General features: G+C 34.0%; 2 protein-coding genes and 2 non-coding genes across 4 annotated transcripts in view; 2 read left to right on the top strand and 2 right to left on the bottom strand.

Moving 5' to 3' along the window:
- The first annotated feature begins 1,149 nt into the window (after positions 1-1,149).
- The window catches only part of BNIP3 (BCL2 interacting protein 3), a 151,766-nt gene continuing 139,752 nt past the window's right edge, over positions 1,150-13,163 (top strand). The window contains exon 1 of the mRNA XM_067118877.1: positions 1,150-1,693. The gene's annotated coding sequence lies outside the window, so the exon portion shown is untranslated. The remainder of the gene's footprint in view (positions 1,694-13,163) is intronic.
- Positions 1,982-11,908, bottom strand: LOC136847320 (uncharacterized). Its single transcript, XM_067118879.1, has 3 exons — positions 11,809-11,908; positions 4,167-4,440; positions 1,982-2,324 (listed from the first exon to the last, which is right to left on the bottom strand). Exons 2-3 carry the CDS (start codon positions 4,402-4,404, stop codon positions 2,062-2,064), a joined length of 501 nt encoding a protein of 166 aa, XP_066974980.1. The 5' UTR covers positions 4,405-4,440; positions 11,809-11,908; the 3' UTR covers positions 1,982-2,061.
- On the bottom strand, positions 6,484-6,554 carry TRNAG-CCC (transfer RNA glycine (anticodon CCC)). The gene has a single exon. It is a non-coding gene; the product is annotated as a tRNA-Gly (tRNA).
- TRNAG-CCC (transfer RNA glycine (anticodon CCC)) lies at positions 10,939-11,009 on the top strand. The gene has a single exon. It is a non-coding gene; the product is annotated as a tRNA-Gly (tRNA).

The following is a 13,163-nucleotide window of genomic DNA, read 5'->3' as shown; positions in this document are numbered from 1 at the left end:
TACGAGTTAATTGTGAACAAATCAAATACTGTTAAAAGCTGTAAGAAATACAGGGTTTATATATGTATATGTGTGTGTATAACTGATTCACGGATATATATATATATATATATATATATATATATATATATATATACATAATATACATAAATAGAACGAGATATTTATATATATATAAAGCCAATAATTTTCCGTAATGAAAAATATATGTACATTATAGTAGAGACCAGTTAGACCTATGCCCAATAATAATATAATAATAATAATAGTAAAGGCAGCATTTGCGCAATGGGAACAGAAGAACGAAGACACCAAAACGTCCCAATTTAAAATGTTAAAACTGGGACGAGCAGAACCAGGCTTCTTGAAGATGCTTGGGAAAGATACACCCTGTACCAGTCTCATGGGACATCAAACGTCAGGTTTGGAATCGATTTGTTAATGAGGTAATTAAGTTCAAGATGCGTATCTCTGCGTATCCGTTTGATAAATATTCTGGAGAAAAACTGGATGATTGAGCTTAAATTGATACGCTGTGTTTAAATTTATAAATATATGTGCATGTATGAACATATGTATATATATATATATGTATTATATACTGTATATGTATTATATATATATATATATATATATATATATATATATATATATATATATATATATATATATATACTCAACTTGAATAATAAGTTTCTTTACATATGCCACAAATCCTTACTTACATAGATAATTATGTTATTTACTTTGTAAGTATATTTACAAAACAAGTACAACACATATTACCTAATCCATGAAGAACTAGCTTGTTTGTTTTGAGTAAAACTAGCGGTTTCTTTTTGGTAAACTGTGCGCGCGCAGACCTGTGACGTCACAAAATCCCACACTAATCTGTGGCCTCTACCGGTGTAGACTCAGCCGTTAATTCCTCTATAACTGTTAATGAAAATTTGTGAATGGTGCTTATCTTTTTTTTTTTTCTAATCTCTACGCGCCTGCGTAACCTGGGACCACTTTCATGAGTTGTTGGTTATACTTCTCATTTCCCCACTCCATAGTCTTCTGGTGTTGAGTATTCTGGTATTTTAATGTGTTGTTGGTGTATATTTCTCACTTCGGTGCTTTGGTGTGTTGTTACAGGCCAAGCGCAGTGCTAAAGCTTATATTGGATAGTTACAGCGTTATTCAGTCAGTGCTGAAGCAGAATTCTTGTCTGGGACTGCCTGAAGTTTCATGAGTGGTATTATAGGCCTATTGTAGTGCTGAAGCTCATTCTGGATAGTATCAATGTTCTTCAGAGTCAGTCCTGAAACTTAAATCTTGTTTGAAATTGCCTGAAGTTTCATGAATTGTGTTATAGGCCTAGTGCAATGCTAAGTCTTATTTTGGATGGTTTCAGTGTTCTTCAGAGTCAGTCCTGAAGCTGAATTTTTGTCTTAAACTGCCTGAAGTTTATATACGAACTCGCAAAGGTGATATTCACAATATTTGCTACAAGTGGAACTGCAAGAAGTACTCAAGGGCGGAAAGATCGTCTTCCTTTGCCCTCAAGTTGATTTAAAAATCTGTGCTTGAGCATTTGAGAATGAAACACATTTTACAAAGAATTGACAGAGAAGTTTATTAGACAAGACTTGAGCCTGGAGTTCTGTTATAAATCAAACGAAGAAGAACTCACTAACCGAGACAAAAGGTAGGTTCTGTTAATTTTCATATACAAGTAGTACCATTATGTTACTGGTACATTTTATTATTGGCCTAGTACTAAAATATAATTAGGCTAATTATTGATTTACTGAACTTTTTAAATATTTGTGCAATATATGTATGATATTTTGGATTTATAGAGGGAAACTAAGTAGTGGGCTAAGGTAATAGGAATACGATGGACTGCATAGGCCTAATTGAACTGAATCATCGATGCCTACTGTAGTTTGGTACAGGATTCGTCGCTGATATACTGTGTGTGTATATATATATATATATATATATATATATATATATATATATATATATATGTGTGTGTGTGTGTGTGTGTGTGTGTGTGTGTGTAATTCGCCTCTAGCATATTCCATAATATGCCTCAGGAGGGCAGGATCGTTTGCAGCAAAACAAACGGACTTCCTCGTACGTCGTGAAATTTAACTCCCGCCAGTCTGGAACGTCCGTCACCTGCCTTTTGAACGGAAGGGAACCCTGCCTTTTCAGAGCCTTCATGCGCCTTTTGAACCGCCCAAAATCGTCTGTGGATCTCTTAGGTCTATGTGCCTTGTTTGAGGGAATGGTTCTAGTGCCAATTACGCTTGGTGAGTTTGGTGCCTGAGCTGAAAGAATGAAAAATAATTTGAAAGTATAATATGATGAAGTTTTGCTTCCGTTATGTACTCAGTGTTTATGTACTCAGTGTCAACAGTGTTTAACGATAACCATAGGCATTGTGACACCAGTTTACATACCTAAATAGAAACAATTTTATGTCCATAATTCGTGCTCAGATAGTGAACTTAACTTAGGATATAGTTATTAATCTCTAAATTAGAATACAACTCTCTTAAGTGTAGCCCAAAAACTGGTCACTTTTGTAAGTAAGTACAGAAAATTAATTCCGTAACTTGTACTTCTAAAGTAATGGCAGAAGGCTGATGGAAAGGGTCCAAGTCTCTCAGGAAGGAAGTTAAATTATTCAGGAAATACAGAGGATGATGTAGAGTCCCAGAATCTTAGAAATAGAGGATATTTTCTTTCCTTGTCAGAGTGAGAGTAAAGGAGTCAATTGATGTTTAAGACTGATAAGAAAAGTTAATTTTATTACAAAAGCAATTTAAGTAAATATATGGAAAAAGGGAGAAAGTACTTTATGATATCAGTCATTGGTCTTTCAATATAAACATGACAGAATTCTCAGATAACGGAAAGAGAGAGAGAGAGAGAGAGAGAGAGAGAGAGAGAGAGAGAGAGAGAGATTAAAATAAGAGAGATAACTCAAAGTTGCCAGCTACGCTAATAGAAAGGGGGGGGGGCAAAACAAAATTACCCCAGAGAGAGAGAGAGAGAGAGGTGTCTGGTGCAATATGCAAGCCTACGCTATTTGTTTTTCCCCAAAAATTTCCCGAGCATTTTGAAGCAGATCTGTTCTGTGATAGAAACAGCCTTTGACAGAGCCGCCCGCTGGCCGAATCCAGGATACAGAGATTGGTAAATCTGATAAGCGACGTCTCTCTCTCTCTCTCTCTCTCTCTCTCTCTCTCAGTGGACACCGAGTGGGTATGGGGACACCCTCTCTATCAGTCTATATATCTATCAATATCTATCTGTGTTTGTGTTGTACCAACAGGCTTGTATCCAGGATATAGAGATTGCCATATCTAACAAGCGACCTCTCTCTCTCTCTCTCTCTCTCTCTCTCTCTCTCTCTCTCTCTTTCAGTGGACACCAAGTGGGTATAGGAACAGTGGGGATACCCTATTTATCTATCTATCTGTATATCTATCCATGTGCTTGTGTTACACTCACAGTTTTGTACCCAGGATTCAGCTTGCCAAATCTGGTAAACGGCCTCTCTCTCTCTCTCTCTCTCTCTCTCTCTCTCTCTCTCTCTCTCTCTCTCTCTCTCTCTCTCTCTCTCTCTCACTGGACACCTAGCGGACATGGGAACAGCAGGGACACCCTTTTTTTCTATCTATCTATCTATCTATCTATCTATCTATATTTTTGAGTGTGTGGTATAAGCACAATCTTGCCAAAACACTCAGTAACTAGAGAGACTGACTGTCAGGTCTCAAGCCAAATGCAGCGTAATTTTAGAATTTTTGGTAAAGGAAAGGCCCCATTTGACACTATCTCACTTATATCCTTTGATGAACTGGATCAAACGTTTCCCCGACCTCCAGCCGAGAGTTGCATTCGACACCCCTCAAACAGATCGTAAAACAAACGAGATATAGCCAAGATACATTAAAAACGAACGAGATGTGGCCAAGATACATTGAGAGAAATATTGATGTATACAGTGCAAGATGAAGATATATATATTAGAAAGTTTGCGTATACAACGCCGAGAAGATAAAAATGAATCAAAGACATTGTAATCGAGGAAGTTTTTTTTTTATCAAATAACAAAGGAATGATGGAAATAAAAGCGATATTTTCATCATAATACTACTTACCTTGATTCGAGGTCAGCCCAAGATGGCTGCCACCAGCCGTTTGCTGTCCTTCTTCGACGCTATCGACGGAGCGACGTTTCGTCAGGTGGCACGCCTCATAGGCCCGGAGATCTACCTGACGGGGGGAGCAGATTCTCCTTGACCTTGGCCAGTTGGCATCGTCTATTGGGCCCCCTCCGCAGGCAAGACCCGGTACCAGGATTGTAATCATTAGAGGAACCAGCAGGAATCTTCGCATTTTGGGTGGCTCTGTGATTTCAGTGAAAGATAGGCTCTGTGAAGAGGAAATTATAAGATATATTAGCTTATTGTGTCTGTATATATATATATATATATATATATATATATATATGTGTGTGTGTGTGTGTGTGTGTGTGTGTATGTACAGTATATATAGATATATATATATATATATATATATATATATATATATATATATATATGTATATATATGTATATGCCCTATGAGCCTAAAGAGGCCCAGGAGGACTTTATATATATATATATATATATATATATATATATATATATATATACATACATATATATAAATATATATATATATATATATATATATATCTACTGTGCATACATTCATACACATATATACAGTATATATACATACATATATATATTTATATATATATATATATATATATATATATATATATATATATATATATATATATATATATATACATATACATATATATGTTTCCTAAAAAACTTAAAATAAGTTTAATCCTTCGGGCCAGCCCTAGGAGAGCTGTTAATCAGCTCAGTGGTCTGGTAAAACTAAGGTATACTTAACTCGTATGAAAATAGATACAACGAATATCTCGTTTACGAATTTACATCTTTATCCTTATAGTTTATAAGATTAAAGAAATTACAGTTTCAAAACCTAAAAAAAATGAAATAACAGCAAACCTCAGGTTTTTAAAAGGTAATATTCCACGAGCTTAATATTAATTTCCCTCACATTTAATGAAGCATTTTGCGAAAGAACAGCTTAACTCGTCATAAAGAATATCTAATGGAATTTTACCCAGGCAGCTAATTGACCCAGATGAGGCAGGTAGTGACCCCCGGGAAATGCGCAAACTAAATATCATAAATGTTTTGCTTTTAATATAAACAGCTTGCAAGGCCTCGGGCGCTATTGGATATTTTTATTAAAATCTGAGCATAATTCTTATTTTTTCTAAATGGATGGAGTTTTTTCCTGAAATTAATTCCCCTCTAAAATGGACATGTAAGGTTTATTCCCCGTAGGGGGTTTAGTGCCGTCAGTGCACCTCACGCGGTGCACTGTAGGCATTACCTAAGGTTCATTGCAGCGTCCCTTCGGTCCCTAGCTGCAACCCCTTTCATTCTTAATACTGTACCTCCTCCATTCATGATCTCTCTCTTCCCATCTCGCTATCCACCCCCTCTAACAATTGTTTCACATTGCAACTGCGAGATTTTCCTCCTGCTACACCTTCCAAGCATTTCTACTCTGTTTCCCTTTTAGCACTGAATGACCTCATAGGTCCCAGCGCTTGGCCTTTCGCCAGAATTCAACATTCTATTTCTATTTCTTCTATAAGGTTTAATTCTCGTTCCGATTTACGAAAATAACTTTAGCATCGAAATAAATGCTTTAGTACAAGGAATGGATTGTTTTGTTTACATGAATCTCCAGTTAATGAGTTAGTTTTTTTTTAATGTAAATGTTTATGATTTAAAATAGCCTATATTTCCATGAGGTGTATACGACGAAAGGGAATGTATATGTATGTTTCTACATCAATTATAGGTTCATTTAAGTGTTACCTTTAAGTGAAACATTAAATGAAACAAGTTTTACTTCAGACGTAAGTGGCTTTCTGGCAAATTTTCATAAAAAACTTCATTTATATACATACATACATACATATATATATATATATATATAATATATACATTTATATTGACTAATATATATATATATATATATATATATATATAATATATACATTTATATTGACTAATATATATATATATATATATATATATATATATATATATATATATATATATATATATATATATATATATATGTATATATATATAGTCAATATGACTTCCAGCTTGGATACGCCTGTATATTTTACATATACTCAAATTACAAAATTAAAAACGTATTGTAAAAGTGTATAATTGACACCAGCTTCGAAACGCTTTCGTCAAGCTGTGGAACATATATATATCCCTATATTGCCAGTTTCACCATATATCCACCATTAATTTCTCAAAGCCTACAAAACGGATACAGGACGCTACAAAAATGTCCTGCGCCGCCCGGGAATCGAACCCGGGTCGCAAGAATGGGAATCTTGCATGATACCACTACACCAGCGGCGCGTTGGCGATGTGAGATACATGTTTGATACAAGTACATCTGTCCTCTGTGAAGTGCGATGGAGTTTCATTGTTGTGGTCGTAATTCCGTGAGTTTTGTTTGATGGTAGGAATGCTTCAAAGGGCCCGGGGGAATGTAGGTTGGAGAGCGATTTTAATAGATTTCACTTTTATTTTAACCGAGGGATTTCTTTATATTTGGTTATGTATGATTTATAATATGTGGTTGAAATTTAGTGATATATATATATTATATATATATATATATATATATATATATATATATATATATATATATATATATATATATATATATATACAGTATATATTAAACAACAAATATCGTTGGGTTATAATATAGTTATCAATTTTAAAAAATGTCACTAGTGTGGAAGTGACAAATATATATATATATATATATATATATATATATATATATATATATATATATATATATATATATATATATATATATATATTATATATATACACACATATATGTACATATATTATATATATTTGTATATATATATATATTATATATATATATATATATATATATATATATATATATATATATATTGTATACATACTATATATATTTACATGTGTGTGAATGTATGTACGTATGTATGTATATACATATATATATAACGTATATGTATACATATATAGATATATTTATAGATACATACACACCTACACACTATAACCTAAAAAAAAAAAACTCCATTATGTTAAATACCGTCAATAACAAATCACCAAAAGTGATCTCTCCATTTCCTGACTATGATGATTGACATGTTATCGACAAGGCGAACCACAACTATTTTAGCTACAGTTGGCAGAGCCCCCTAGGTTGTATCAGAGAGCGCCTTTAAACTCTTTGCTTTTATTATGTGCATTGATTAAAGGACATTGCGGATTCTGCACGAGATGTTTTTATTTATCTATTTGTTTATTTTTTTCATTTATTTATTTTGCGTGAAATGTATGTAGATGATTGATGATATTGTTTAATTATATAATTATATATATATATAATTTATATATATACGTGTAAATTCATATGTATATATGCAGTGTACATATACATTCAGACGCATACATATACAGTATACATATATATATATACATATGTGTATACAAAAGTACATGTATACTGTACATATACATATGGATTTATATGTATGTATGTATATATGTGAGTAAATATATATTATATATACACATATATATATATATATGTATATATATATATTTAAATATATATTTCTCTTGATAGCCAGGTGGTCAAAGTCACTGTCTATCGTTGTTTCTAACCAAGGCCGTAGTTCGAATCTTGGCCGATGCCAAAGCACTTATCAGTTATAATTCCCATCGGGTGGAAGTTATTCCCCAAGTGTAGTGAATTCGATAAATATGAAAATCCAAATAGTATTCCTGGCTTAATATTAGCGAGTATGAAGAAGCCACGTGTGTATTAATGACATATGTCAACATACTTATACTTACACATACACACACACACACATCAATAAAGACAAATCCATGAAGGAAAGGCCTTGCAACACTCCATTGTTTCTCTTTCCTCCGTGGATTTTGTCCTTATTGATATATTCATCACGTTCCATATTTTCGTGATTCATTTATACACACACACACACATATTTATATATATATATATATATATATATTGACAGATAGATATCCACAAACATTAAGCAATAGGAAGATAAAAAGGCCCATAAAACACTATTTGAACGTTGCAACCATATATTTCGGGCACTTCCTTCTGTGCCCCTGTTCACTGGTAAAATATGGACAGATGAAATGTTACAAGGGTACATATACAAAGCATATATATGGGCACTGAAGGAAGTGCCCGAAATATACGGTTGCAACGTTCAAATAGTGTTTTATGGGCCTTTTTATCTTCATATTATACTGTAGTATTACAGTAAAAGACATTCATTAAGCAATAGATATACTTAGTTTCATGTCGAATTCACTATACCTTGGGAATAACCTACCCCCAAAGGGCACTATAATTAATGAGCTCATCTACCAGGCCAGGATTCGAACCTGGGCCTTTGGTCTAGATACACTGATGAAAAGTTGATTAAGACAACTCGGCTATCACAGACACACACACACATATGTTTACATATATGTGTGTTTGTAAGCACAGATGTGACACACGTACACCTACGTAAACGAACAGCTGTGATAATTTAGAAAAGAACAAAGTCCTTTTCTAAATATTTGCTACGGTCAGGTGCACTGCCAGTGATCACTGCTCTCTCTCTCTCTCTCTCTCTCCTATATATATATATATATATATATATATATATATATATATATATATATATATATATATATATATATATATATATATATATATATATCAAAACAAACAGTGGCCACAGCCAGGTATGCATCAATGGGGAGGAGGACACAAATCCAAAGTAAGTTTGGAGCCATTAAGGTCCACCTGATACCTGTTAATCCTCTCACCATCGGGTCTTTATTTAAGTACAAAGATCGTTTATGCCCTTATATGTCCTCCGGGTGTGTGTATAGCTATACGTGTCCTAAATGTAATTTAGAACTTATATTGGATCCACCAGGAGGCTTCTGAAGGTACGCATAGACTCTCATCGTGGAGCAAGCTATAGGACAGGCAGTAAAATTACAAACCCAGAGTTTTCGAATATCAGAAATCACTCTAGAATATGTAAAACTTCAATTGAAAATAAGGATTTTTCTGTTTTAGGGCGAGCCTCTAGCAGCCATGAATTGGCCATTTTGGAATCATTAATGATTAAACGACTCGTCCCCTTGTTAAACAGCCAAACCTCTGCCGGCACACTGAACCTCTCTTAGTCTTTCATTTTCTGTTTAGTTTTAACATTGCCACTGAATAGGTTGGTCCATATCTTCTTACTTTTTATTTATATTTTTTTTAGAGAGATTTTGTTTTGTTTTTTACGTTGTCCTTTTTAATTGTCCCTTCTATTTTTAATTTTTTTATTTGTAACCCATTGTGCTTAATTTTTAAATTTAAATTTATACCCTTTTTGTAATTTATGTTATTTATTTTATACAGCCCTCGAAAATGTAATGAAGCCGTTACGAAACGTCGGGAATAAATTGACCCCTTTTTAACAAGTCTTTGTGTCCGTCTCCCCATTGATATATATATATATATATGTGTGTGTGTGTGTGTGTGTGTGTATATGTGTGTATACATATACATATATATACAAATAGATATATATATATATACATATACACATACATATACAAGCACACCTTTATATGTGTATATAAAAAGATAATACTTTTAATGCTATGTTCCTCATCTCCGTTTTAACATTGCAAAGATATATTTATCACCTGTCTGAATGTCGACAGAACTGAGGAGACCCTTAATCTCTTAACAAATCCTTGAGATTAGTTAGTGCGTTCTACTTGTCTTGCAATACGCCAGCATCCTTATTCGTATAGGATGACCAGACGTCACGTGACCTGTATCAGAGGTCATCTTCTTCTCCCTTTGAGTTTCAAGAGACTGAGGATTGCAGTTTCGAAAGTTGCTGAAGAAGGCTGGCTTAGAGCATCGTAATTCCATATTCACATTGAGTATCTTTCATGTATCTTCGGTTTCATAATGTTTATTATTTTTCCGTTGTTGATAACTAAATTTTGATTGTCCCAAAGCAGTGTAAATTGGCTAAATTATTATTATTATTATTATTATTATTATTATTATTATTCAGAGGACGATCTGTGTTCATATGAGACAAGCCCACCACAGGGGGTCACTGGCTTGAAATTGAAGCTTCCAAAGAATATTATGGTGTTCATTTGAGAAGAATAACAGAAGGAAATAGGAAAAGCAGAAAGAAGAGATCAGTTATCGGTAAAGAAAAAATAAATTAATAAATTAATCAATAGATATCAGTGAGAAAAGTAGTTTTAAGTAACTCCGAGATCTGACTCAGAGGGGAAGTAATTAAGCTGGTTAAGAAATGTAAACCTGCTGTAATACAAGAATAGAATAGAATATAGAATCTGTGCCAAAGGCCAAGCGCTGGGACCCGTGAGGTCATTCAGCTCCGAAAGCAAAATTGACGATAAGAAGGTTTTAAAGGCGTAACAGGACGAAAACCTCGCAGTTGCACTTTGAAACAATCGTTAGGAGAGGGTGGAAAATTAGATGGAAGAAAGGGAATACGAACGGAGGTACAGTAAAAGGAACGAAAGGGACGCTGCAAAGACCCTTAAGTAATGCCTACAGTACACCACATGAGGTGCACTGACGACACTACCCTGCCTACGGGGGCCGCAATACAAATACAGTTGTTTAGATCGCTGTTACTATGCGCCGCTGGTGTAGTGGTATCATGCAAGATTCCCATTCTTGCGACCCGGGTTCGATTCCCGGGCGGCGCAGGAGAACTTTTGTCCTTGAGCCGGAGGGACGAAATGGGAAAGATTTAATCTTTGAGATTTTATACTGTATACATAGCATAACTCCAGCCACATCTCTGAAATATCTGATAAAACCTCGGTTGATTTGGTCTCTGAACCACTGACGCCATGATTTTATCATGCGCTTCCTAAATAAAACTCCTTAAGTTTGTGGAGTTTGTTTTTGTAACTGGAACTCCGTAACTTTGTGGAGTTTTTAAATGAAACTCCGGAAGATTGATTAAATAAAACTCGGTAAGTTTGTGGAGTTTTTAAATGAAACTCCTTAAGTTTGTGGAGTTTGTTTAAATGAAACTCTGGAAGTATGTGGAGTTAGTTTAAATGAAACCCCGGAAGTTCTGTGGAGTTTGTTTAAATGAAACTCCGCAAGTTTTGTGGAGTTTGTTTTTGCGACTGGAACAAGTTTGTGGAGTTGATAATGCAAACCTCGATAAGTTTTCGGAGTTAAAAAAAACTCCGTAAGCTTGTGGAGTTTGTCTAAATAAAACTTCACGGGTTTGTGGCGTTTACTGAAACCCTACTCCGTAAGTCTGTGGAGTTTTACTAAATAAGACTTCGTTAGGTTGAGGAGTTTTATCAAACAAGACTCCGTAAGTTTGTGGAATTTGTTTGAATTAAACTTCGCAAGACCTTGGAATTTGTTTATATAAAACGTCGTAAGCTTGTGGAGTTTGTTTAAATCAAACTCCTTAAGTTTTCGGAGTTTGTTTTCCTGGCTGAAAAGTGAAGAAAAGAGAAAAAATTGAAGAAAAACACTTACTGGAATAAAGGTGCCTCAAACAGTCTTCGGGAAGGAATGGCGACCGTGCTTGACTTCGTCTCTCTATACTCGATTTAGGAGATCCGTCAATGTGGAACCTTTTTCGCCTTGGAAATCGCTAATTCATCTCGTGATTTAACTCTTAAAAAGCCCAATTTTCATCCAGAAGTCTTACTAAACAACCTATGCACAATACTGCAGCCATTAGACATCTAAAGTAACAACAACACTAAACTTAGCAGATGAATTTCTTGTCAACATTTGTTTTCAGCAAGTGGTATCTGGCATCTGTGCTTGAAGTGACCAATGACATCAGCGCACACAAAGGTTGACGAACAGAGGCACCATGTAGGCCTTGACCTTCGACACCCAGCAAATTTCTTTTGTTGAACAAAAGCGCAGCATCTGCTTCTTCTTTTTTTTTTTTTTTATCTGGATTCGTTTACGAAATGGTTGTTTCTCTCGAATGTTCATAAAGAAGAATTTCTTATGAAAAGTAAAATGACAAAGTATGATAATGAACTTATAATAGGTTTAAGGTTAAGAAACTTGGTCCACAATTTTTTTTTTAATACAAAGATTTCGTTTGGGACCAAGTAGGTAATATAAATGTATATACTTATATATATAGCCTATATGACATGTATATTATATATATATATATATATATATATATATATATATATATATATATATATATATATATATATATCTATATTATATGTAAGAAATATAAAAAATATTAAAATTCCGTAATTATTTCATCATCACAACTGACTTACTAGATTTGGGTCATACATTTCAAAAGGAGTGATTGATAAAGTACTGTTGTCATATTATTCTAAGGTAAAATTTCAGGGGTATGCATCCATGTAAACATCTTAGTTAATAAAATTATCACAGCCTGAATTGTTCTATACACAGGTGTGTGTGTGTGTATGTGTGTGTGTGTGTGGGTAGGAGGGTGAATGAGTGTCTGTGCGTGTGTATCTAGGCGTGTATAAATGTAAGGTCGTGTATGTTTGAGAATTTCAAAATAGGCTCACTTTGATTTAAACATAAGGAAATCTACAAGAATACGTTCGCATATCAGCCTAAATAAAAGAATTATTTCATTATTTGTACAAGCAATTAAGAGTATAAAAGAGGAGCATACAAACGCATAAATTTTGTAGCCTCAGGAAACTACAATAACTGCTAATAATAACTTCAGCAACTATTTCTCACTCATTCCTACAGAATTTATTTCCAAGAATTCGCTTATCAGAAACCGTATTTCACTGCACAACGGTTTCGTAAGAAAGTAAGTTCAGAACTTTGTAAGTTCCGCTGGAGGAATTCACTTTTAAATTATA

This window comes from Macrobrachium rosenbergii, chromosome 16 (assembly GCF_040412425.1).
Source record: "Macrobrachium rosenbergii isolate ZJJX-2024 chromosome 16, ASM4041242v1, whole genome shotgun sequence".
Taxonomy (NCBI): Eukaryota; Metazoa; Arthropoda; class Malacostraca; order Decapoda; family Palaemonidae; genus Macrobrachium; species Macrobrachium rosenbergii.
The sequence above is the reverse complement of the archived record's forward strand: the minus strand, read 5'-3'. Positions and strand labels throughout refer to the sequence as shown.